At 38.1% G+C, this 27,838-nt stretch overlaps 1 protein-coding gene across 3 annotated transcripts; it reads left to right on the forward strand.

Annotated features, from left to right (window-relative positions):
• The first annotated feature begins 3,444 nt into the window (after positions 1-3,444).
• OSGIN2 (oxidative stress induced growth inhibitor family member 2) lies at positions 3,445-26,627 on the forward strand. Of its 3 annotated transcripts, none has more exons than XM_077771274.1 (6): positions 3,445-3,667; positions 10,102-10,256; positions 15,369-15,505; positions 16,524-16,715; positions 21,868-21,959; positions 24,768-26,627. In XM_077771274.1, exons 2-6 carry the CDS (start codon positions 10,190-10,192, stop codon positions 25,795-25,797), a joined length of 1,518 nt encoding a protein of 505 aa, XP_077627400.1. In that variant the 5' UTR covers positions 3,445-3,667; positions 10,102-10,189; the 3' UTR covers positions 25,798-26,627. The 3 variants fall into 3 exon arrangements, with proteins under 3 accessions (XP_077627400.1, XP_077627401.1, XP_077627399.1); XM_077771273.1 differs by lacking the exon at positions 3,445-3,667 and adding an exon at positions 3,882-3,946; XM_077771275.1 differs by lacking the exon at positions 10,102-10,256.
• Positions 26,628-27,838: the final 1,211 nt, after the last annotated feature.

The following is a 27,838-nucleotide window of genomic DNA, read 5'->3' on the forward strand; positions in this document are numbered from 1 at the left end:
GGAGAAAAAGCTTTCTCGGTTTATGTTTACCTTTCTTTTTCATTCTGCCCCTATATTTTATTGATAGTTTGGCTTGGTTTGGAATCCCAAGTTCAAAATAATTTTCCTATGGAACTTTCAGGGTTTGTTCATCCCCTGATATCCTGTCCTGTTGATGGGAAGCTAGCCTATTGGTAGCCTGATTCTCATTCCTTTATGGAGGACCTGTATTTGCTTTCTGGAAGCTTTTAAGGTCTTTTTATTCTTGTTATCCTTAAATTTTCAGATATGCCTCCATGCAGACTTTTTCTTTTTCCTTTTCAGGACTTAATAGGTCTTACACAATACCAGGCTCATGTCTCCCTTTAGTTCTGAACATTTTTTTCTTGTAAGTTTCATCTAACCATCTTCTCTGCTCTCACTCTCTGGATCTTCTGTTCTGATGTTGAAACCTTGATTGATTCTATATGACTTCATTTTAGGGCATGCTTTCTGTCTCTGGATACTGCTCTCTATTCTCTTCTTTTCTCCTTTTCTCTGATCTTATAGAAATGCAAATTGAGTCTATTCGGTTGATCTTACAGGCTATGAGACAGACAAAAATGAGTTGTAACTCATGTTAACGCGTTTCATTTAGTTAAAGGCTTATCCAGCATCAGCCCTGATGGTTTACTGGATCAGTGTTACCTATGATGCTGTGTGTCCACCCCTACTACAAACCAGGATCTGTTCTCAGCATTGTGGTACGCAACCGCGAACAGAAAAACTAAATTCCTTTGGGGCAGAGGGAGACGGACAACAGATAAAGTGTTGCAATGTCACGTATAGTTCTGGAATCAGCAGCTATAGCCAAAGCAGCCAATTTGGCAGGCAGCACCTTGGTCATAGACAGGTGGCAGCTCCCTTGGTGCCTTACCTTTCATTGTGACTTCAGGTAATTTTCTCAGAGTTGTACCTACATTTCTTTAGTCTACCTATGGTTCTGCAACATGTTACTACCCTGTAAGAAATTCTTTTTTTTTCCCTTAGAGTGAATTCTATGAGTTCTGTTCTCTGCCACAGAACCTGACTGCTACAATATTTATAAAACAAATTGTATTTTTAGCAAGCAGCTTCTTTGGTATTTTTCTCTCTGTCCTAAGTTCAAACTGCAGGAACAAATAACTTAAGTATCCAGCACCAGCTTCTGTCTCCAGTTTTCTGTGTAGTCAGGAAAGCCCTCCTACTATTTGCCGTCAAAATAGAGAAGTGAATTGGTAAGAATTGCAAACTAACAGCTAAACAGAGGTATTCCCCGTACCAAAAAGAACTGAAGACTTGAGGATAAGAAATCTGAAAAGTATCTGAGCTTCCCAGAGCTTCAATAAAGGAAGAGCTGGGTTTTTTCTAGAATGCTTTAAACCTGAGTATTAGGGTGCCTGGTGGCTCAGTCAGTTGAGTGGTCGATTTTGCCTGAGGTCATCATATCGCGGTCTGTGGGTTCGAGTTCTGCATCATGCTCACAGCCCACTTTGGATCCTCTGTCTCCCTCTCTCTCTGCCCCTCTGCTGCTCACGGTTTCTTTCTCAAAAATAAATAAAACGTTTTTTAAAAACCTTGAGTATTCTACTGCCAAACTACTGCATGAGATAATCCATTGATAGATATACCTAATTTATGAAATGCAGTGGTTTATTTTGAATAGTTTACATTAAAATTTTTTGTTTTGAAAGTGCAAGACCATACTGTCTTAGTGAGCTTGGCCTGCTGTAACAAAATGCCAGAGACTCAGTAGCTTAAGCAACAGACATTTATTTTCTCACAGTTCTGGAGACTGGGAAGTCTGAAATCAAGGTTTCCAGTGAGAGCTCTTCCCAGCTCTGCTGTCAGAAAAAGGGAGCTCCTCTTCTCATAAGGTACCAGCCCTTCTGAATTACAGTCCCACACTTGGCCTCGTAGAGCCTTACTTAACCCTTCACAGGCCCTATTATGACATATAGTCACACTGGGGGTTAGGGCTTAGATATATAAATTCGGCAAGGGGCACAATTCAATCCATACTTTCTGGACTTCTGCTTTAGAAAATATAAAAATAATTACAATATTATTATGGATAATAATGAAAACTAACATTTATTCAGTGACGAACATGAGCCAGACACTGTGGTGCCTGCTTTATAAGTATTTTCTTCTTTAATCCTTATAACCAATGAAGTAAGTTCATAATAGATAAGAATCAAAGCCCAGAGATGCTAAGTAACTTGTCCATGATCAACATAGCTGGCCCAGTGAACACTGCAACAGAAAGTCCTTTTAGCCACTATATTATAATTAAATGTATGACGTATTGGTAAGTTATATACCAGTAAGAAGAGCTGTTCAGTAAGGATTCTACAACCATGTAACATGGGGAGCCCACTGGGTGCCATGGAGTGGCACAGTTACTGGTGACATAAAGCTCCACCCTCACCTGCTAGTGTGGGCACTGAAAGGTCCACTGAGGTGCTATTGTGCAGGTGAGGGAGTGTTGGATTACATACTGATTTACATTCTCCCCAGCTGTTGCCACACAGCCTCACTTGCAATTTATATCTATTCTTAATACAAAACCCGGATTTTACATTTAAATAAGACCTCACCTACAATTCAAAATAAAAATGCAAACACTATGACATGCCCCATTTGCTCTATGCAGTCATTGTAAGCCGACTTAATCATAAATTGTTATCACGTGTAAACTATGATAGCGGGTTCACAAGGTTTAAATACAAACCAGAGACAGAATAAAATTTGATATGCCCATTTTACTCTTGGACCGGGAACGGTGCAAGAAAACTCCTAAAAACAAAGCCATAAGGGAAAAATTACACAAAATCATTATAAACATTCTTATAGTTTTAAATATTTCAATTCTCTGGACTGGCATAAATTATAGGAATCTGGGTCCTTTAAAAGGATAATTTTGTGACTCTTAACAGAAAAGTAACTCCATGCTTCACTTGGCAAAACATTAAAATGAAACGAACGCGTCAAGTTGTCAGTAATTGAAAAAGAGGAATTTTTTTATAGTCTTGGAGGCAGGCTGAGTCCTACAAACTTTCTTTTAAGCTTCACAAAATCTAAAATCTCTAAGTGCAAGTTCGTTCAATGACAACATTCAGCAAAACTTGTGAACTTAAAAAAAACTATTTAAAAACAGAAATTATGTATCTCACATTTTAATAGCAAAAACAATTGGGCTTTTTTTTGAAAGTGTACAGACACGCGTGTGTAACAATACATGCAATCAATCCCTTCTGGAAGTTTTTCCCGCCTTTATTTTTTGACAACATCGAATAGGGAACAGGCGACAACTTTTCTAACTCGTCTTGCATCTCCATCACCTGGAGGGACCTACAATACATCTTCCTGCCACTGACTCCACCCGGAAACGGGCTCAGTGAGTCTTGGGCGGGGCTAAGCACTGGTATTTTTAGCCAGCGATGCAGGTGATTCTCACACTCGTGCAGACTGGCAAGCCGGTGGAGGAAGAGAGGCTCTCCCATTCCAGAAGCCGGCCTTGCACAGTCAGAACGGTTGAGCGGGAAGCCCGGGCAGCTGTGGTTTGGGGTATTTTCAGCCCCCCTCCCCACCCCCTGGCAATGGTGATGCAGGGACAGGAGCCAGAAGCGCGCAGAAGCTCCCAGCCTTAGCGAGGAAAGGCGCGAAGGTGGGTGTCCCGGGTGGGAAGGCCGGCCTTCCCCGGCCTCTTCGGGGGGAGTCCCGCTCGCACCTCCTGGGGACAAGCCCGCGTTGCTCGGGCCGCGGAGGCCGCGCTGTACGCAGGCTAGCTGTCTCCCGAGCCGTTCCGCTGCCCGGGAGAGCGGCTCTCTCGCCTCCCCTCCACGCGCATCCGCCCGGCGCTGCCGACCCCCTCNGCTCAGACGCCCGGTGCGCCGCGCTCCATGCCGGTGTGGTGCTGCCGCTGCTCCCTGGCCGGTCATTTCAGGTGACTTCTCTGCCGGGGAGGGGAGGGGACGGGAGCAGGCGGAGCGCTTCCCGGCCCGGATGCCGGGACTGAGATGGGCTGANCTCCGGGGGGACTCGCTTCTGTTGTCCCCTTTTCCTTTCCCTGGACTGTGCCAATCATGGCACTTGGAAACCGGCTAGGCCCGAAGTGCGTCGGTTACTGCGACCTGAGACTTCTAAGTGGTGCAAAGTTTTAGGGAAGGGTTGCGAAGGTTCCTCCCTACCCCACCTTTACTATATATAAATATATATATATATTTATGTTTATTTTAAATGTAATAGCAAGTTACTGTGTTGAAGGGAGGTAGGGGACTGTTTTAATTGTAATGATCTAGTTACCAGTGGATGCTAACTTCGTTCTAAGATGTTTGTCATTGTGAGCCATGTATTGTAGAAATTTGAAATAGGTGGCGATTCCAGTTTCACATCATGGCAGAGTTTGAAGAGGTGATAAGGTTAATGCATTTTAAAATTAAAGTGAGTATATGATAGGTTACAGATCTAGCAGTGTTGGCCAGTACTTAAGTCAGTTAATGGAAAGATCAAAGATCCTTGGAACTGCTTTTAACCCTGTGGTGAAGAAATGTTAGACTTAGCAAACTAGTAAAGCACCTTACTTGGTGTCTGTTCACTAAAAACTTCATCCAAAGTCTAATGGCCTTCGACTATGAATATAAGCAGCAAGCAACATGGTATTTGTGACCTTGTCACCAATAGAATGCACAAATATTTTCATTTCACAGTTGTAGATATCTAGGAATACTATATGCTTATTTCTTCAAAATTACAGTAATTGCACATCACTACACTTGTTATTTAATAAAGAAGTGCACCTATAAACGTCACAAGTTTACTTTTTGTAACTATTTTAATGTAATTGGTTTCCTTATAAATTCTATGTATCTTTTATGTGTTTAATAATAATGTTCAAAAAAGAGGTTCAGAGGCTTCACCAAACTGCAAATGAGTGTAAGGCACAGAGAAGGTTCAGAACTCCTTTCATAGAGAGCAGCAGTCCAGGCTTTCCCAGCTTCACAATCAGTGAGTTCTGTAGAGATTTCTAAATTCTGGCTATTTAAAAAATTTGTTTTAGGTAATAAACTGCTGAATTTTGGGTTCTAGGCAAATTTGTTGACTGCTTGACAGACATTGGTTTGCGAGTATCAGATCCATTTTGGAGAGTTCTAGCAAACACATTCCTCTAGTGAAAACTTGTTAACTGAAGCCCCTGAGAAATTAACCTGCCTTTCAGAAAAATGCCATCCAAAAGCCTTTTGACCGCTCTTGATACAGTTGAACTGTAAGAACACAGGTTGGGATTCATATTCATTTAACTAACCCTGGGTTGTGGATACCATATGCTTACCTCTTTATACAGAAATTTGGAGGAGGAGATGAAGACAGAGTACTTGGTATGTTTTGATCTTGAGGGTTAAAGGAAAAGCAAGACTTGCTAGCAAAAAGATGAAAATTATGATTAATAAATCATACACATTGTAAAAAATAGCTGTATTGTATCTCAAATTTAAATTTAAAAAACCTTTAAGATAGCTTCTTTAGGAAGGTGTTTATAATACTCATGCTATTTTTATTTGAGCGATTTTATTAGGAACATACATTTTATTTATTTTTTTTAAGAGAGAAGCATTTCTTTTTTATTTAATATTTTTATTTATTTCTAGGAGAGAGAGAGACAGCGTGAGCAGGGGAGGGTCAGAGAGAGAGGGAGATACAGACTCTGAAACAGGCTCCAGGCTCTGAGCTGGCAGTCAGCACAGAGCCCGACGCAGGGCTCGAACCCACGAACCGCGAGATCATGACCTAAGCGAAAGTCGGATGCTTAACTGATTAAGCCACCCAGGCGCCCCAGGAACATACATTTTAAATAGATTGTGACAACCTCTGTATTTTGGATCATATGCAATATCTGAAAGGAAAAGGTATTGTAAGAACTGTTCACTGACATCCCAACTGTCTAACTGTTCCATATTTACCGTGTTGGAAGATGAACAGTGTGATTGACTTCATTTGTGACTTGAGAACTTTTTTTTTTCATATAGTAATATAAATTTGGTAACAATTTAGGGTAATGTTTCCAAAGACTATAAAAATTCAGATAATAAAGCATTTCATATTTAGTTCGAGGAATCATTTAAAGAAGTGTTGCTAGATGTGACAAAAGTCTTTTTGCTACCCAAATTGTATGCCTGTGCCACTCTCTTAAATTTGTTTTGAAACTGGCCTATAATATTTCAAAAAACAAAAAATGGAAGGCCTCTAAAATCTTAAATATCAAATAGTTGATTTTTCTTTTTTTAATTATTTATATTGAGAATAAGAGCATGGGGTGGGAGGGAGGGACAGAGAGAGAAAGCAGTGGAGGGGCAGAGAGAGAGGAGAGAATTCCAAGCAGGCTTTGTACTGCCAGCACAAAGCCTAATGTAGGTCTCAAAGTTAACAATCATGAGATCATGGCCTGATACTTAACCAACTGAGCCACCCAGAAAAAGTTTTATTACTCAGAATAAATACTTGTTTAAAATAGAGCATTCATCAAATTGGGTATCTGTAGAAACTGAAAATGTTGCTAGACTGTGATATAGTATACATATAAAACATAACTGAATTTTTTAGCAAGAATACTTACCAGTAGGCCTTTGTTTTTATCATTGCTTTATCTAAGACCAGTGAACCATACTTTTGGTTTTTATTTCTCTTGATTCAGTTCTTCATCTCTGTTAATCAGATACCATGCAAGTTTATTACAGTTTATGCCAATACTACATATACATACTACATACTTGCAAATTATACTAAACAAATGACCAGTAGAAAATCAGAACAAATTACTTACACTTTACACAGAATTAAGATAAGTTAAAGTTTTGACTATATTTCATGTACTAGAGTCTTGGAACAGACCAGTTAAATTATTTGAGGCCCACACACAAAGCCTACTAGACCTAATAAATGAATTAAGCAGCATTGGAGAATACAAGATAAACCTACAAAAATCAATGTTTTTTCTACATACGCTAGTGATGACCCATCTGTCAATGAAATTAAACAATTCCATTTACACTAGCATCAGAAAGAATGGAATACTTAGAAAAAAGTTGTAAGACTTGTATACTGAAAACTACAAAATATTGAGAAGAACTAAAGAAGGAATCCCATGTTCCATGGATTGAAAAGCTTAGTATTCTTAACTAAGATGGCAGTAATCCTCAAATTGATCTATAAATTTAGTGCAACCTATCAAATTCCTGGCTGCCTTTCTTTTTTCCAGAAAGATAAGCAGATACTAAAATTCATAGGGAATTACAAGGAACTCAGAAGAGCCAAGACAACTTGAAAAAGAACAAAATTGGAGAATTACTGCTTCCTAATTTCAGAACTTAATACAGAGAAACAGGAGGCAAGACAGTATGGTGTTTGCATAAAGATAAACAGATCAGTGGAATAGAATTAGAGTTCAGAAATCCTTACATTTATGATCAGTTGGTTTTCCAAGGGATCATGAGACAAAGGGGAAATTCCATCCTCTTCAACAGACGGTTTCAGGACAAATGGATATCCTCATGCAAAAGAATGGAGTTGGACTCTTATACCTCATGTGTATAAAAATTTAACTCAAAGGATCAAAGATTTAAACATAAGAACTAGAAATATAAAATTTACAGAAAAGAGGAGTCCATCTCAGTGATCTTGAATTAGGCAGGCAGGGGTTCCTTGAACACCAAAAGCATTACAGCGAAAGAAGTAAATTGGACTTGATCAAAAATTGAAACTTCTGTGATGCATAAGAAAACAAAGTGAAAGACAACCCACAGAATGGGAGAATATATTTGCAAATCATCTATTTGAAAAGAGACTTGTGCTCTACACACGTAAAGGAGTTTTAAAGTTGAACAGTAGGGGTGCCTGGGTGGCTCAGTCGGTTAAGCATTGGCCTTTGGCTCAGGTCATGACCCCTTGCCCATGAGTTAGAGCCCCGCTTTGGACTCTGTGCTGACAGAGCCTGATTGGGATTCTCTTTCCTCTCCTTTCTCTGTCCCTACCCTGCTTGTGCTGTTTCTCTCTCAAAATGAATAAACTTTAAAACAATTTAAAAAAAAAAAAAGAAAAGGAAAACCTCAACAATAAAAAGCCCAGTTTGAAAGTGGGCAAACCCTGGAATATTTCTACAAAGAATATAATACAAATGGCCAGTAAGTAAATGAAAAGATACTTTATTAGTCATTAGGGAAATGCAAGTCAAAACTGCAGGGAGATGCCTGCCTCTTCACACCAAGGAGGATAGCTACAGACAAGATAAGTGTTGGTGGGCATGTGGAAAAACTGGAACCCTCTTACATTGCTGGTGGGATTGGAAAATGATGCAGCCACTTTAGAAAAACAGTTTGGCAATTTCTTAAGATGTTAAATAGAGTTTATGATCTAGCCATTGCATGTACTCAAGAGAAATGAAAACATTTGTCCACACAAAAATTTATATGTGAATGTTCACAGCATTATTTGTGTAGCCAAAAAGTGGAAACAACTCAAATGTTTATCATCTCATGAATGGACAAAATATGTTCTATTTCTACAGTGGAATGTTACTTAGATGTGAAAAGGGATGAAGTACCAATACATCATACACCGTGGCTGACCCTTGAAAACATGTTAAGTGGAAGAAACCAGGCACAAAAGGACAAATAATGTATGCGAGGTTCCATTTATATGAAATTTTCAGAATAGGCAAATCAAACAAGACAGAAAGTAGGTTAATGGTTGCCAGTAATTAGGAGGAGGGAAGAATGGGGACTGAGTTTTAATGGGTGCAGTAGTTTATCTACTATTAACTAGTTTACTATTAATAACTTGGCTTATTACTTTTGGGGCGATAAAATTCTTCTAGAATTAGTGGTGGTGATTGCAAAAATTTGTGATTTTACAAATAACCCTGAATTGTACACTTTGAAGTTCATTTATTTTGAGAGAGAGCAGTAGAGGGGCAGAGGGAGACTGAGAGAGAGAATCCTAAAGAGGTTCCATGCAATGCAGAACCAGACATGGGACTTGATCTCCTGAACTGTGAGATCATGACCTGAGCAGAAATCAGGAGTTGGACACGTACATGACAGGCCACCCAGGTGCCCCTGAATTGTACTCTTTTAAAAGAGGTAATGTTAAAGGTTTGAAGGAGACCTCTCTTTAACATAAAGAGTGATTATCTTATTTATTTCCCAGATTATATATATGGGAACAATAGTGTTTGAGATAGGTAAATCTGGAAGAGACTGAAAATGAGGTGTGTATCTTCTGAAAAAGAATTGTGGCTTTTACAGCCACCACAATGATATTAATCAGGCCTGGGTATCAAAAAGGACTTTGATCAGAAGCACCCAAAGTGAGCTAGGGAACCTGTCCTTGGCACACGTTTCAGAGAAATATCAGAAACAGGTGTGAATATACTGCCCTAATGTTGAGTACTTCTGACAAGAAGTAGAAGCAGTCCAGACAGCTAGAGTACCTGGATCTAATCGGGGAAGTAGTTGGAATGATCTGAAAGGGATAGCTTGAGTATGAGACNTACTTAAAAAATTTTTTTAAATTGTAAGATTTATCCATATTACAGTCTCTATTTAAGAATTAATAAGATGTATAAACTTTCTTTTACCCAAATGCACAATTTATAATGTATAAAAACTAACTCTTCCTTAAAATATTATACATGACTATTTTATTCCAAATATACCACCTCTAGTGCACTTATCTTTTTATCAATAAGAAAAAAGTAAAAGGGAAGCTGGCCCTTCCTAGGAAATCTGAGAGAATTATAAAAATCCCCAATACAGTGCTGTCTCTTAGGTCTTTAAAGATGGCATCTTATTTAGAGCTTGTGTAGGACTTGCCTGCTGGTAACAGAGACTTTAGCGACCAGTTAGGATTTCTGATTTTAACAATGGTACAGGTTGACAGGCAAGCTAGGCTACTAATTTGAAACTATTCCTTTCAAAAAGGATTTCCTTTTCTCCTTTCATGGAGAATATTTTATGGTTACATCTGAATAAAGACAGGCTTTTATAAAGGCTATATTGACTATATTTCTTGTTTTTGTTCCATGTTTGTTTTTGTTTGTTTTTAAAGAAACTATAGTGACACTGAAACCGAAGGAGAGATTTTTAATTCCTTAGTGCAATATTTTGGTGATAATTTGGGGGAAAAAGTTAAAGCTATGCCATTAGTTGAAGAAACTTCTTTACTGGAAGATTCATCAGTGACTTTGCCTGTGGTTGTAATAGGTAAGTTACTGAATTTTATTTCTTAAAATTATGGTCCTTACTACTATATATGCATAGTTACATGGCACAAGTTCTTAGGATTATATTGAAAAATATTCTTAGGTTTTTTGATATGCTTAAGTAACCAATAACCAAATCTTTGGAGAGAGTAATGGATTTATCTGATACTAGATTCTGTGTTAGAATGTAACACTCTTTTGTTGAAAGACTGATATTACTCTATTATGTTATACTGTATCAATTGTGTTAATTACAATAGCATTACAGCAATGACGATAACCAGTATTATTAGAGCCCTATACAGAGCACTGTGTGCATTGTTGGATTATGCCTTACAACCTTAGAGTCCTTTGTTGTAGGGTAGATACAGTCAGGGCAACTCAGAAGAGTAACTTGTGCAAACTAGTGATGACCAGTTCTCAGTTAGTAATGAAAGTTAAGGTATTCTGCAGTAATGTTTATAATGACCTTTACCATAATAGTTAGCATTAGATATCCTTTGTACCACCTCAACAGATAGTCCTATAAGATACTAAAAATAAAGCTATTAAGAAGACCTAATTACTTCAAAATTATAGAAGTTTTTATGATCTAGTTTAATTGCATGTATTTAACTACCTGTCATGTATATCTTGCATCTAATATTCAGACTTGCCTGGTCAGACAAGTACTACAGTGTGAAGCCAGGCAGTAGGAAAGAATTATGGGTTATAACATACCTTGATGGCATATTGCTTCCTTACTTTCTTTATTGCCTCTTTCCAAAGTTAACTGGAAGGGGAGAAAAGTCCTGTCCTCTGACTGGCATATGGGGGATGCAGGGTAGGAAGGAAGAGAGGAAAGCAAGATCATTTTATCCTAGATATCTCTCTGAGAGAGATGGCAGAGATGACGGTTTCTGTAGTAGCTTGCATCCAGGGCATCTTGGGAACCATACCTCATGTTCCATTTTCTCACTTTTGTCCAATCCTGAGCCCAGGATTATCCTTCCTGAATGTATTGGCATGAGTAAAGAAACCCTATTTTTTTTTTTTTTTAATTTTAGCTGGGTTGTGGGAGTGTCAGAAAAGGAAGAAGTACTATCAGCTATACCTTTCCACTTCACTCCCCCCCCAAAATTATCTATTCGTGTTTTGCCTCAGCTACCCAGTGAGCAGCCTAACCGAACGCTCTAGGACTGTTCCTCTTGGCAACAGCACTCCACCGGAGCACAGAAAAAGAGCTCATTTCCTTAATACACGTGTTTTCTATTGCTGTCAAATTCCCACAAACCTAGTGGCTTTAAACAACATAAATTTATTATCTCACTGTTCTGTAGGTCAGAAGTCCAACACTGGTTTCACTGGGCTAAATTCAAGATATCTGCAGGACCACATTCCTTTCTGGAGTCTCTAGGGTAGAGTGTTCCCTTGCCTGTTCCAGTTTCTAGAGGTTACTCTTCATTTCTTGGCGCCTGGACTTCTTCTCCATCACCAAAGCCAGCAGTGATGCTTCTCTCTTCCCCTTCCATCATCACTTTTCCCCCTCACCAGAGTTGGGAGGGAGTCTCTGTAAGGACCTGTGTAATTAGATGGGGTCCNACTAAGCCACCCAGGCGCCCCAGATGGGGTCCACTTTTATGATCCAGTGTATTCTCTCCACCTCAAGATCCTTCATTAAATCACATCTGAAGAGTAACCTTTCGCTGTGTACAGTAACACTCAGGTTGTTGGGGTTAGGATGAGTACATCTCCGGGAGTCAGGAAGCATTCTACGTACATAATTATTACTCTCCAAACTGCCGGTCTGTATTTATTGCCTCTGCCTGTTGAGTGTTTTTTCTTTTTCATTTAAGGAACTTAACTCTTTGCCTCAGATTCTAACTCACACTATTTGGCACTTATTGAATATTTATTTTAACTAATAGGTTTTATTTTATTTTGAGCAGTTTAGGTCCACATGAAAATTGAGTAGAAGGTACAGAGAGATCTTATATACTCCCCTTCTGCTACCGCCAGTTTCTCCTGTTACCAGTATCTTTTTATTGGTGTGGTATATTTGTTATCATTGATTACGCTGTTATATGTTGTTATTAACTAAAATCTATAGTTTACATTAGGGTTTACTCTTTGTACAGTTCTGTGGGTTTTGCTGAGTGTATACTGTCACGTATCCTCATGTATTCACAGTGATAGTATTTTACAATAATTTCACTGCTCTGAAAATCTTCTGTGGTCCACCCTTGTTTGTCCTTTTCCTCAACCCCCAACTCCTGGCAACCACTGATCTTTTACTGTCAGTGTAGTTTTGATTTATCTAGAATATCATATCCATGAAATTATACAGTATGGAACCTTTTCAGACTGGCATCTTTCACTTAACAGTATACATTAAAGATTCCTCCAGGTCTTTTCATGATGGGACAACTCATTTCCTTTTTGTCACTGAATACTGTTCCATGGTAGGGATGCTTCAGTTTATTTTATGTACTTATTGAAGGACATCTTGGTTGTTGCCAATTTTTTTTACAATTATGAGTAAAGCTGCTATTATAAACATGGATGTGCAGGTGTTTGCATAGCCATTAAGTTTTCCCTGTTTTATCTTCTAGATAGATTTTCCGTTTTATCTTCTAGAAACTTTATAAATTATGCTTTATATTTAGTCTTCTGATCTATTTTGAGTTAATTTTTGTAAAAGAAACAAGGTTACTCTCTCGATTCAGATTTTTGCATGTGGATGTCTAGTTGTTACAGTACCATTCGTTGAAAAGACCATCCTCTCTCCATTGGATTACCTTTGTTCCTTTGACAAAAATAAGTTGACTATTGTGAGGATCTGTCTCTGTGCTCTGTCCTGTTCCATTGATTTGTCTCCTCTTTCATGATTTCCACACTGTTTGTTGACTATAGTTTTATGGTAAAACTTGAGTTTGGATTGTGTTGGTCTTGACTTTCTTCTTTGGTTTTGTGTTTACTATTCTGGGTCTTTCATCTTTCCATTTAAACTTTAAGTTTATTATTATTATTAATTTTTATTTAGTTTTGATAGAGCAAGCACAAGCGCAAGGGAGGGTCAGAGAAGGAGGGAGACACATGATCCAAAGCAGGCTCTAGGCTCTGAGCTGTCTGCACAGAGCCCAAAGTGGGGCTCGAACTCATGAACTGTGAGATAATGACCTGAGCCAAAGACACTCAACTGACTGAGCCATCCAGGTGCTCCTTGATGTAAACTTTAGAATTATTTGTCAGAATCCACAAAGTAACTTGCTGGGTTTTTTTTAACCTGGATTGCATTGAATTGGTAGATCAAGTTGAGAAGAGCTAATAACATCTTAACAGCATTAAATCTTTTTATTCATGAACATCTATTTAGATCATCTTCAGGCTCTTTTGTCAAAGTTTTCTGGTTTTCCTTGTATACATCTTATATATTTACTTAAAACATATAGAGATTTATACCCAAGTATTTGTGCGTGTATGTGTGTGTGTGTGCGCACACACACAGTGTTGTGTATTTCTTCTTAAATGCCACTTGTTTGTTGCTGGTATATAGGAAAGAAATTGACTTTTGTATATTAACCTTGTATCTTGCAATCTCAAACTAGGAGTTCTTTGGTCAGTTCTTTGGTATTTTCTGTAGATAATCATGGCATTTATGAACAAAGACAATTTTATTTCTTTCCAGTCTGTCTTTCTTTTTCTTACTATGTTAACAAGGACCTCTGTCATGGTGTGTGTTGAGTAAGAATGATGAGAAGAAATAGCTTTGTTTTATTCTTGATCTTAGAGGGAAAAAGCATCTAGTTTTTCACCATTAAATATGTTAGCTGTAGGTTTACTGTACCCTTTATCAAGTTGAGGAAAGTATCCCTCTATTCAAGTTTGCTGAGGTTTGTTTCATTTTTATTATGAATAAGTGTTGGATATTGTTAAATGCTTCTTCTGTGTCTTTTATTTTTATTGAAATTATCATGTGATACTTCTTTAGTTTTCTCTTTGGTTTTGATGAAAGGAAGTTAGCTCTTTGCCTCAGATCTTCCACACTTTCTTTGTTTTTAATTTTTATGAAGTCAAATGGTTAACTTTCCTTTCTGTCATGCTCAAAGGCTTTAGCAATATAAGTAGAAGAATTAGCCTACATTTTGTAAATCTTACAATTTTACTTTTCATATACACATCTTTGAGTTTGTTTTATTTGGGGCAAAACATTAGCAATGGAACAAGATTTTCTTCCTGATGGCTGGCAGTTATCCTAGTTGGATCAAATTTTTGGTAGATGGAGATAATAGAGAGGTGGAAACACAGACTAAAAGGAGCCACAGAAATGGAGGTCTTTCACCAGGGTTAAACAAACAGAAAAAAAATCCAGTTTAGTTTCAGCTTAAGCAAATAAAAATATAGGAAGACCGTACTGGGAGATCAGTCTGGAAAGGTGGTTGAGACCAGAATATGGTGAGCACTGGGTAGTCAAAAGCAAGCAGTTGGGGCTTCCAAATAGCATGATAAGGTAGCATGATAAGGACTGTGTGCTATCAAAATTCATCTAAATGTAGAATGTGAAAGGGTTTTGGAATAGGAGTGTGTATCTTGGGGAGAATCAAGAAACTTTTAGATTATAAGAGTGACACTAACAAAGACAGCAGATTGGATAAGGTGACTAAGCATATTTAGAATCAGAACCTTATTAATTTAGGATCGTGTTAGCACCAAACTTTGATAAGAGATGGGATTTAGAGGAAAGGGGACCCAAATGAAGGAACTCATGAATATGTTTTTGAACACATTGTGACTAAGTTATTAGTGGTTCAACCAGGTGGATTGAAGAAGTAGCAGGTGGAAGTGTGGGATATATTTTGGGGGAAGAGGTCAGCCAGTAGGCCTCAATTGGGAGTCAGTAGACTATAGACAAAGGCTTGAAGTAGATGAGACTCCCAGAAGAAAACAGGAGAGAAGACAAAAGTCAGTATCTCATGAATACTTGGTTTTAAGAGTTTAGAGAAGGAAGACAAATTGGTGAGGGAGAAAAAAATCCATCTGAGAGAAAAGCCAAGAATAAGAGTACTAAGATACATGATGTACCTCACTCCACTTTTTNTGTACCTCTCCCCTTTTTTTTTTTTTTTTTTAATAGGAAATGGACCCTCAGGAATCTGCCTTTCTTACATGTTATCGGGATACAGACCATATTTATCATCAGAAGCAATACATCCAAATACAATTTTACATAGTAAATTAGAAGAAGGAAGACATCTTTCCATTGTCGATCAGGTATTATTTCTTACATGTTAGTGCTTTTTGGCTTTTTTAATACTCAAACAAGGTTTTGTACTTTTATAAGCATTATTATTCTTATTTTTATTAAAAAATTCTTTTTAATGTTAGAGACAGACAGACAATATGAGGAGGGGAGGGACAGAGAGAGAGAGGGAGACAAATTCTGAAGCAGGCTCAGGCTCTGAGCTGTCAGCACAGAGCCCCACATGGGGCTCGAACCCACAAACTGAGATCGTGACCTGAGCCAAAGTCAAGTGCTTAACCGACTGAGCCACCCAGGCGCCTATAAGCATTGTATTTCTGAATCAAAAATCCTTTCTTTTAGAGGCACCTTGGTGGCTCAGTCAGTTAAGCGTCTGACTTCAGCTCAGGTCATGATCTCATGGTTCGTGGGTTCAAGCCCCGCATTGGGCTCTGTGCTGACAGCTCAGAGCCTGGGGCCTGTTTCTGATTCTGTGTCTCCCTCTCTCTCTGACCCTCCCCTGCTCACGCTATCTGTCTGTCTGTCTGTCTCTCTCAGAAATAAATAAAACATTAAAAAATTTTTAAAAATCCTTTTAGATAACATTTTCTATCATTTTTATTTTCCACTTGTAAATATATTCTGCCAAGTTACTTCTGTTTATTTTCCTTTGATTAGAGCAGCCCAAATTATTTCCTGGTGGGAGTTTTAATAGATGATTTATGTTCAAATAAATTTGGGAAGTGCTGCTTTTTGTTACAGGAATGTTACAGTAGACATATTAAGGCATATTAATGTATTAAGTCTGTCTTCAAGTTTTGCAGTAAAAGGACCTGATTAACTTTGTTGAAATTCTGTCTTTTCTTATATTCATTTGCCCACAGCCTCTATTAGGATCTCAAGGTGTGTTTTGTAGCAGCGCTCTCTGGGAAGTGCTGGATTTGAGTAATGGCTTTCACTATTATAATAGCTGCAGTTTTTTAGTTTTAGTTTTGTTTTTGTATTTTCGTTCAAACTCTACCTTTTTTCTTTTTTAAAAAATTCCTTCAGGACTTAGAATACCTGTCTGAGGGCCTTGAGGGCCGATCATCCAATCCAGTTGCGGTACTTTTCGACACGCTTCTTCATCCAGATGCTGACTTTGGGTATGATTATCCATCCGTTTTGCATTGGAAATTAGAACAACATCATTACATCCCTCACTTAGTTCTTGGTAAAGGTCCACCTGGTGGAGCTTGGCATGTGAGTATATATATATATATTTTTTTTCTTTTTAGCATTTTACTCAGTGTGATTTACAGGTCTGTCATCTTGATGAGACTGTTTGAATTCTGAAACATTATAACATTAAGTATGTTTACCACATTTGTATCTGAGAATTTTAATGCTCTTCAATAAAATATGGATTACAAGAAGTTAAGCCAAATTTGATTACCAATACAGTTTTAGAATAAGCTTCTCTATACTTCTTTACAAGAATTATGTAGAAAATACTTCAACAGTGTTTTGTACAGTAAAAAGTTTTAAATTCATGTTAGAGTTTACAAAATTTCACACAGCATTTCATACCAATACCACTTATTTCCCTACATTTTCAAGCTCTTAAATGAAGACTGTAAAAGAAAGAAGTTGTATTAATTTGTTTGGGCTGCTATAATGAAATAGCGTAGACTGAGTGGCTTAAACAACAGATACGGTTTTCCATTACCTTCCAAGTTTTATTGTCACCTTGAATAACTTCGTCTTTACATATATGACCTAGAAGCAACACTTTAGCCTCTTAGTTTCTTAATCTCTTCATTCTCAATGATCTCCTCTTCCATTCCTCCTTAGACACTAATTCCAGTGGCTCCACTGTAACTACTCAGTGAAAATCTAAATTCACAAACAGCTTTATGATCACACCTTTTTATTCTTCCAGCTCCACTACCCTGTACCTAATCTTCAAACACAGAGAACACTTGAAGTTCTGATCTTAACCTCCTTACCTACCCAGCTTAGGTTCTATAGTCTATTGATTTAACCATTATCCTTAATTCCCTTGCTTCATTGTCCTTCTATTACACGGGGTTGGCCAAAAAAGCCATTCATATAACTTGTCTACTTTATCTTTTCCTACACTTAAGCTATTAAACATTGCTAGAAAAAGTTGTACACCTGTGAAAAGTACTTTCCAAACCTCATTTGGGTCCTGAACACTATTTGGTAATCCTTTGATATTATTAAATGTTCTTCTCAAACCTCTATTGCTGTTTCACCTTCCTACTTAGAAATGCTCTCAGTTCTTAGAATCCATCAGGATTGAATTTACATAATTTTGTACTCAAACCTGCAAACGTATCTGCATTCATGCTACCTCCTTGTTTCTTATCCCCTGTTATAGTGGAAATGGTATCACTTCTCTCTGAGGCTAACCTTCCAGCTGCACCCTGAATCCCTGTCTTCTCTAGGGACATTGCATCTTGAGTTTCTCTGCTGGCTTCTGTTTATCAGTATATGAATAGAGTAAAATTATTTTCCTTTATTGAAAAGTTTTTAGGGGCACCTGAGTGACTTAGTTAAGCATCTGACTTTGGCTCAGGTCATGATCTCACAGTTAATGAGTTCAAGTCCAGCTTCAGGCTCTGTGCTGACAGCTCCCCTGGAGCCTAGTTTGGATTCTGTGTCTCCCTCCCTCTCTCTCTCTCTCTTTCTCTCTCTCTGCCCCTTCCCCATTCATGTGCTGATTCTCTCTCTCAAAAATAAATAAAGCATTAAAAAAAAAAGGTTTATTTTATTTTATTTTTTTTAATGTTTTGTTTATTTCTAGGAGAGAGAGAGACAGCGTGAACAGGGGAGGGTCAGAGAGAGAGGGAGTCACAGACTGAAACAGGCTCCAGGCTTTGAGCTGGCAGCCAGCACAGAGCCCGACGCGGGGCCCGAACCCACCAACTGCGAGATCATGACCCAAGCGAAAGTCGGACACTTAACCGACTAAGCCACCCAGGCGCCCCCCCCCAAAAAAAAAGTTTTTATGTGGAGCACCTGCATGGCTCAGTTGGCTAAGTGTCTTATTCTTGATTTCTGCTCAGGTCATGATCCCACAGTCATGGAATTGAGCTCCACATCAAACTATGTGCTGAGTGTGAAGCCTCCTTGAGATATTCTCTCTCTCTCTCTCTCTCTCTGCGCCTCCTTTTCCTGCTCATGTCCCCCCTTCCCTGCCCATGCCCCCACCTCTCTCTCTTTCTCCCTCCTCTCTCTCTAAAAAATAATGATAATGAAGTTTTTATGTGCTAGCTTATATGTATCCTTCACTTTAGAGCCAACTTCTTGAAAGAGCTACCTATCCATTATTTCTGTGCCTTTGCTTCCTGTTCTTTAGCTCACTTGACTGTAGCTTCTGTCACCGCCTTTTGTCCTGGAACTTCTTTTTGAAGGTCAGTAACTTCCTTTAATCTCAGTCTCAGTCTCAGAAGTCATCTTTCCTGACCTCTGCAACATTTGACAGTATTGCTATCCCTCTTAGATTCTCTGAACCTTTCATCTCCTCATTTTTCTTCCTGTTTGGTCACTCCTTTTTCAGTTACCTTATGGACTCTTGTGTAAACTCTGTCCCAGGCCAAGGTCTTCTCTTTATATTCTTCATTCTCCCTGGCTTGCCTCATATACTCAAGTGTCTTGCATACGAATGCTGAGTGATTCCTGAATCAAGATCCCTAGGCCAGATTGTTTTCTCTTACATATTCACCTAGTTGCCTTACCCTGATTATTCCTTGATGTTCTCAAACTCAACATGCCTGAATAGCTAATCATCTATCTTTATCATCAGAGTTCTTAATTTCCTTATGGAATAGCACTGTAATGTAGTTAAGCAAGAAACCTTTCTTGATTATTCTTTCCTCAACTCCCACTCCAAACCAATTATTGTATCTTCTCCATATTTTTCACAAACCTATTGTAAGTTGACTTTTCCCCATCGTAATTATAATTTTGCTGTACTGGCCAACATCATCTTGAACCCAAATTATTGGAAAGGCTTCCTACTTTTGCTAGGGGGTCCAGGTTCACCCCTCAGGCTCTAGATTCACAGGACTCCTTAAAGGTCTTGTGCTACTGGTTATTGTTTATTATAGTAAAAGGATACAGATTAGAATCCTTAAAGGGGAAAAGTTCATGGGAAGAAGTCCAGGAAAAAACAAGCTCCAGTTTCTAAATGTTCTTTTTTACTGGAGTTGCATGGGGATGCATTTAATTCTCTCAACAATGATTTGTGCAAAAAGTTGCCAATCAGGGATGCTCACTCACACCTTGGTGTCCAGGATTTTCTGGGGGCCAGTCATGTAGAAAAGCAGCACCCAACATGACTGATCTCAGTGACTGATTCCTCTGCCTCTCAGAGCAAATGTTGGTGTTTACCACAAATCTCATTGTTAGCATAAACTTAGTCATACTGGTACAGCATGGCCCAAGGCCTCTGGCCTACAGAAAATCACTAATCAGGTAGACTATTCCAAGAACTCAGGGTTTGTCTCATAGGAGGCAGCCAAAAGCCAGTCTTAAAGACCGACCTTTCTGAGTAACGTGCACGGTTTAAGCAGCCCAAACCTGTTGAGTTAATACTTTCCTGTATAAGTCTGAACTTGTTTTAATGCCTTGAAGGACACTCTTGTTCTTTCTGTTTATAAACTGTCACATATCTTTATCCAGTCAAGAATATTCTTCCTTCCTTTTTTAAAGATACTTATTTATTTTTGAGAGAGCAAGAGAATGGGCGTGAGTGGGAGAGGGGCAGATAGAGAGGGACAGGGAGAATTCCAAGCAGGCTCTGTGTACTCAGTGTGGAGCCCACTGTGGAGTTCAGTCCACAAACTGTGAGGTCATGACTGAGCTGAAATCATGCGGGACGCTCAACCGACTGAGCCACCCAGGAATGTTTTTCTCCCCTTTCTAATATTAAACTCCTCACAGCCCATTTGTGTCCTAAGAAACCTTTTCTTCTTTCTATATGCTCCATCTGGTTTGCATCCCTTAATATATCACAGTGTCCCTGACAGCAGGCATTCATGGTATTTAGATCACATAAGGGAAAACAAGTCAGATTGCAAGAAAAGAGATCAGGGACTAGGGCTCTCAACTAACTGGAAGAACTGGTACAGTGGGAATCAACTTGAGATTACTGACAGAACTGGACTGTTAGTGCCGTAAGGACTTTGAGTTCTAGATAAGACAGTTATGGCTCCAGATAACGTCTGAATACAGTAAATTCTTAGGTTTTCCTTCTGATGTTTTCCGCCTTAATGGTTGTGATCCTAGTATCCGGCTCAGCCTGCCTCAGAGCAGTGGCGGCTTGCTGCATTCTCTCCCACTGGTGACCTACACACTGTCATAGATAACAGGCTTCATAAGGCCCAGCACTAGTAAGTGCTTGGAAAGGTTAGTCAGTAGTAATAACAATAATAATTACCATTCCCAATACTCACTTGTTTAGAAACAGAACAGGACAAGAAATGTTAAGAAAAAGCCAAAGCCTAAAAGAAATTGTTGAGAGAGATCATTGAGGTCATTGTGACAGGTGCTGTTGGCCCTTGGGCTTGTTGCTTTGAAGTGAGCAAAGCGGAAGTAAGTGGCACAAGGGAGCTTGAAGGGCTCACTTCCTTAAAGGCAGCATTACCCTTAGCCATAAGTCTGTTCTTTGATTACCTGATTGGTAACCACTGCTTATTTCCTTAGTTTTAGAAAGAGATGCTGCTGCATCCAAGCCAGCTTAGACTTCACAGTTACAAGTGATTGAGGGGGAAAGGCTGTTTTGCTGCCCAGTTTTTAAAAATCTGTTAGGGGTGCCTGGATGGGCCAAGTCAGTTAAGCATCCAACTCTTGGTTTTGGCTCAGGTCATGATCTCAGAGTTAGTGGGTTTGAGCTCAACATTGGGTTCTGTGTTTACAGAATGGAGCCTGCTTGAGATTCTGTCTCACTTTCTCTCTGCCTCTCCTCCACTCACTCTCTTTCTCTCAATAAATAAGTAAATTAATTTAATAAAATGAAGAAAAAAATCTGTTAAAATGGATAGAAATCTAAAGTGTTAAATTAACTTTTTTTGTTTAAAAAGTAAAAGTACTGATTTCCTCTGACATATTCTATATCCTATCTGAATTATATTAATATAGGCCAAAGCTGTCAACATTGTGTAGGCATCTGGCAATACTATAAACTGGTTTGATAAATGTATAACTTTATGAAAGAAGGAATATAAATACTACAAAATGATAAAGGTGTTTGTAATTTACACAGCCATTTAAGACTTCTTCAGTTCTCTTTATCCACATTCTTAATGATAGTGAATGAAAATGGGTTTGGTTTTTAAAAAATCCATGTTATTGCTTAAATATGTTTGTGCATTTTTTATTCAAATAGAATATGGAAGGTTCCATGTTGACAATCAGCTTTGGAAATTGGATGGAGCTACCTGGACTTAAATTTAAAGATTGGGTATCTAGCAAACGAAGGTAAAGATCAAACTGTTAGAATTCTTTGATGTACAATGGGAAAGTCCATTGGCAGATTCCAAAATATTTATGATCCTGTCTTAGAATAATATAAATTTATGTGTCTTTCAAATAAAACCACTTCATAGCCAATGATCATGAGCTAGTTTCCATTTAGAGACTCAGCACACAGAGGTAAAGGCTTGTCTACAGATTGGGTTTCTTTGACTTTTGTTAATTACGGATTTATCCTACTCTGTTAAACCACTCTTCTTAGTTCCTCATCCACCCACAAATCCTTCCGACACTTACTTATTCTTATCAGTGGATATACACCTTTGTGTATGGGTATCTAATGTATACATAACTACAGTGTTTGGCTTTTGGAGTAGAAGAGTGTATATGCTTAATAATTTAGAATGATGGAATAAGCCCGAATCTATGATGTGATTGGCTACACTGTTGGCTACTATAGAGGTAAATATTTAATAAGAAATATGAAAATAGAAGTAACTAAGAAATCTCTCCTTAGAATAATACAGTTTTATTTGGGGGAAAAGAAACCAAAATTTAAAAAGAGAAATAATATGAAAAGCCTTATTTTCAAGGATAGTAGTATTAAATTAGATAATATAGAGAAACCTAATTTGCTCATAGAAACAAAGCAGGAAGTTACCTAACCTCTGCAAAGTTGTAAACATTTGAGTCCTTGACTTCCTGCTAGATAGAAACCATATTAATCTCTGGAAATTATCCTTAAGTTGAGAAGATGTAAGAACAAATTCAGACCAGCATGGACCATTGAGATTAAACCTTTCAAATAATCCTTTTGGGATTTTTTGTGAAGTTTTACTATTTAATCTCACCATTCACCAAGGAGCTCAAACTCATGACCCCAAGATCAAGAGTCACATGTTCTTCTGAGCCAGGCAGGTGCCCCACTTTTGGGTTTTTTAGAAAGTTTTAGGGGCATCTGGGTGGCTCAGTCAGTTGAGTGTCCGACTTTGGTTCAGGTCATGATCTCATGGTTCGTGGGTTCGAGCCCCGCGTCGGGCTCTGTGCTGACAGCTCAGAGCCTGGAGCCTGTCTTCGGATTCTGTGTCTCCCTCTTTCTCTGACCCTCCCCTGCTCACGCTCGCTCGCTCACTCACTCTCTCCCTCTGTCTCAAAAATAAATAAAACCTTAAAAAGAACTAGGAGTTTTATATGGGTTTGAAATTAAAAGCAAAATCAAGGAAGTTCAACAATATCTTGATTTCTTTCAAAAGCAAGTGAAATTGCTCAACAGTCTTCCTTTTTGATATGGGTAAAAAAGGGGAAGCCTTGGGGAGCCTGGGTGACTCAGTTAAGCATCCAACTTCCTCTCAGGTCATGATCTTAAGGTTTGAGTTTGAGCTGCTCATCAGGCTCTGAGCTGTCAGCGTAGAGCCTACTTTGTATCTTCTCCCTCCCTCTCTTTGCCCTTCCCCCACTTAAACTTTCTCTCTGCCTTTCTCAAAAATAAAAACATTTTAAAAAGGTTGGAGGAGCTTTGGTTTATGTGCCAGAAGTATTCATCCTTTTACATTGTGTACATTGTATATGGAAGTAACATGTGAGGAAGAATCTTGTAATTAAATATTGACTTTACTTTCTGCCTTTGCAGTGTTGCTAGGAGATCTTGAGAGATTGTCAGGGTTTCAATCCTGATTTTCTAATTGCTAATGTGACCATAGTCACATACTTAAACTAGCTATTAATTTCCTAGTTTATAAAATGTAAATTATAATAGTAACTACCACGTAGGATTTCTGTGAAAAGTGAGAGTTAATACATTCTAAATCTTAATTATCTTACTAACTTTTAAGAAGAAAAACTTTTAGGGGCACCTGGGTGGCTAAGGTAAGTGTCTCCCTTTGGCTCAGGTCATGATCTCACATTTCATGGGTTTGAGAACCACATCGGGCTCTCTACTATCCGAGCAGAGCCTGCTTTGGCTCCTCTGCCCCCACCTTTATCTGCCCCTCCCCCCACTGATGTGTGCACGTAGACTTAAACGAGCTAGCTCTCTCAAAAAAAAAAAAAAAAACTTTTATGAACTCTTTCTAGTAACAATTTGTAATGAATTATGTGAAGTGATTTGGTTATGTTTTTACTGCTACTTATTCTGTAATTGGGGTCCAGTGAGGGTTACTAATGCCTGTTGCTTTAAGTAGAAGTGGAAAATGAAAGAATATGCTCTTTTTGAATAAAAGTACATTAATGTATTTATAGACCTCTATCAATAGGAAAACACAGAAATGTTTTATCTACTTAGAAGATGATTTTGTTCAGAAGACTGACGGATTATTTTCAGTCATTAGGAAAAAATAACCTAGAAAAAAATCATGTCAAAATCATGTCAATTAACTGTATGTATTACAGTTAGACCTGCAGGATATCAATGTTATAATTTAAGTCATTCTATTATAATTATAACCTAAGTCTTATAGTATGTAGACTGAATTACTTATAGTTGTGAGATAGACTATGGTCTGAATTTCCACATTTTAATTCACTTAAGTTCACTGATAAAGGTAGCTAATCTGAACAGATTCTATGCAACGTGCTGGGGAAACAAATGCATTAAAATTCAGTCTCTACCCTCATGGGACTTTGATAAAACTAGTTCTTTAGTTAAAAATGTTAAAGAGAAAGCTTTCTTTGTTAAAGGATAATTTATAACTGACAGGTGAGAGAAATTAAAAAGATCTGTAGCATAGCTTACTATAGATGTAGAAGGAGAAGGAATAATCATGGAAACTATCAAAGTACTATCTTCATAGGATATTTTTCCTTTTTCTTTTTTAGGAACCTAAAAGGGGATCGAGTTATGCCAGAGGAAATAGCTCGCTACTATAAACATTATGTAAAAGTCATGGGTCTGCAGAAGAATTTCAGAGAGAATACTTATATCACTTCTGTATCAAGACTCTACAGAGATCAAGGTGATGATGATGGGCAGGACAGAAATATTTCAACACAGCGTTTACAGATAGAGAAATCAAAACTTATCAAGAGAAATTGGGAAATCAGAGGTTATCAGCGAATAGCGGATGGTTCCCACGTTCCCTTCTGTCTCTTTGCTGAGAATGTAGCTCTGGCAACTGGAACACTGGATTCTCCTGCCCATCTGGAAATTGAAGGGGAAGATTTTCCTTTTGTGTTTCATTCAATGCCTGAATTTGGAGCTGCTATAAGCAAAGGAAAGTTGCGTGGCAAAGTAGACCCAGTGTTAATTGTGGGTTCCGGGCTTACTGCAGCTGATGCAGTACTATGTGCTTACAACAACAATATTCCTGTGATTCATGTATTTCGCAGACGAGTAACTGATCCAAGCTTAATTTTCAAACAGCTTCCCAAAAAGCTTTATCCAGAATACCATAAAGTCTATCATATGATGTGTACTCAGTCATATTCTGCAGACTCCAATCTTCTTTCTGATTATACCAGTTTTCCTGAGCACCATGTGCTTTCCTTTAAGTCGGACATGAAATGCATTCTTCAAAGCATCTCTGGATTGAAGAAAATATTTAAGCTATCTGCAGCAGTAGTGCTGATAGGTTCTCATCCCAATCTGTCTTTTCTGAAGGAGCAAGGGTGTTACCTAGGCCACAACTCAAGCCAGCCAATCAGATGTAAGAGTAATCCTGTGGAAATTGATGCATATACCTACGAATGTGTTAAAGAAGCCAACCTTTTTGCACTGGGTCCTTTGGTTGGAGACAATTTTGTTCGATTTTTAAAGGGAGGGGCATTGGGTGTTACACGCTGTTTAGCTACAAGACAGAAGAAAAAACATTTATTTGTTGAAAGAGGAGGAGGAGATGGGATAGCTTAAAGTGAGTTGACAAATAATTTATATGGACAGTTTACCATTAAAGGTTTTTTTAATAGTGGAATTGCAGTGTACTGGCTTGACGTTTCTGGACTTGAACTGGAAGAGAGCCTCAAGCTATCATAACTATTTTTTACAGCTACAAGAACTTGGCATCCTGACTTACATAGTATCAAAGGTATCACTGTCAGACAAATAGAAACACTGCCAATTTGGTATACTATAAGCGCTTACTTAACAAAAACATTTTTTTCCAAGACTTAGTTTTTGTGATCATTTGTGGTTATGTTTGATTCTAAAATCTTACAGCCTTGAATAATCTAAAAAACCATATAGTCCATTAGGCCAGAAATTGTCTTTACTATGTACTAGGTCACCTTGCTGCTCAGAGGGTGGTCTGAAGACCAGCATTAGCTTCATTTCTAGCTTGTTAGAAATGTGGACTCAGGCCCCCCCCACTAGACTTACTGAATCAGAAACTGCATCTAATGAGATCCTCAAGGAATACGAATGCTCATTTGAGGCACACTGGTCTAAAAGAAACTATAACTTAGGTATGTTGGGGGCGGGCAGGGTCGGAGGCATTTATAACTCAGGTTTAATTTATTTTGAATTATCAATTCTATAAATCTAATTTATTACCAAATATGGTATTTTAAAAAATATTTTTATTGTAACCTTGGTAAGTACTTCATATTCTTAGCTTCTAATAATTTAAACGGTCCAGTAATGTTGGCATACACTTAGAGATTCAGGAACCTGCCAAAATATTTTTGGAGATTTATTCTCTAACATAATCTAATTTGCAGTTCAATAAATTGTGAATGAAACTACTTATCCTTGTGTCAATATTGAGTTACTTTGTCCTTAAAACTAACATATTTGGGCATAAATATTTAAAATAGAATACTATTTGGGTATTCCTAGAATTATTTATTTAAGGTTAAAACCTGTCTTTTCTATTCTCATGCTTGCTTTGAATTCTGCTGATTGGACATGAACTAGCAGCTTATCCTATTGTTATTTATTGAATTCTATGCCCTATCTTGATTTACATCTATTTAGATGTGCTTAATGTCTGTATTTTCACACAAGTCTCCAGAATTTGGAGTGTTAGGCAAAAGTCTGTCTTTTGAAGTTCTCCATGGCAAATTGAATTTTAGTTAACCTTTTTGTAAAATGTTTCTTCTGGAATTTATTGAATGCCTAGTCCTTTTTCTTTAGTATAAAAAGACTAAAATGCATTTTTCTGTTCAGCTGTTCTGTACTTACTGGATCATAACGCACCTTAAAATATAATTTATAATCTACTTCTCCAAGTAACTATTTCAGATGAATTCCTGTATCATTATGGGTCTCATAATTTTAAATCTTTTCCTTATTCTTCAGGATCAGCTAGGCTATTTGGGGTAGAGGAAAGCACTAAATTTTAACTGACTAGTTATGAGGTCTCCTTCATCCCTTAAAAGTCTAGTTCTCAAAAGAATGTTTAAAAAGGCAACTGGGTAGCTTAGTTGGTTAAGTATCTGACTTCACCTTAGGTCATGATCTCATGGTTTGTGAGTTTGAGCCGGTGCCGGGCTCTGTGCTGACAGCTCAGAGCCTGGCGCCTGCTTTGGATTCTGTATCTCCCTCTCCCCAGCTTGTGTTCCACCCTCTCAAAAATAATCACTTTGGGTGTTTGAAAACAAAAGACTTAGGCACAGCTCTTAGTGTTTGAGGCAGTCTGAGTACGTGAACTTAGTAGTTCAGAACCCTTTACAGTTTTGAAAATCCAAAGTTTTAACAGATTTTAAAAAACCAAACAAATATTTAAAAGCACGTGGTGAAACTGCTCTAAATTAAACCCGAGTCCCAGCCTCACAATCACTGAGGCACCCAGAATGAAAATTAGACTGAAATGTCATTTAAAAATTTATCTTGGTTACAGATACATTTTGATCAGATCATACAGACTTTTAAACTACATTGTATACATTCCTAGGAGAGAAAAGGGGCCATGATCCCTAAGCCTTACCTGAAAAGCATGGAATAAGGACTGAAC

This window comes from Crocuta crocuta, unplaced genomic scaffold (genome assembly GCF_008692635.1).
Source record: "Crocuta crocuta isolate KB4526 unplaced genomic scaffold, BGI_CrCroc_1.0 scaffold235, whole genome shotgun sequence".
Taxonomy (NCBI): domain Eukaryota; kingdom Metazoa; phylum Chordata; class Mammalia; order Carnivora; family Hyaenidae; genus Crocuta; species Crocuta crocuta.

Coding starts and splice junctions, on each gene's coding strand:
- OSGIN2 (XM_077771273.1), top strand. CDS start 3,903: ATGCCGGTGTGGTGCTGCCGCTGCTCCCTGGCCGGTCATTTCAG. Junction 3,947..10,101: donor TCCCTGGCCGGTCATTTCAG/GTGACTTCTCTG, acceptor TTGTTTTTAAAG/AAACTATAGTGACACTGAAA. Junction 21,960..24,767: donor TGGGTATCTAGCAAACGAAG/GTAAAGATCAAA, acceptor TTTCTTTTTTAG/GAACCTAAAAGGGGATCGAG.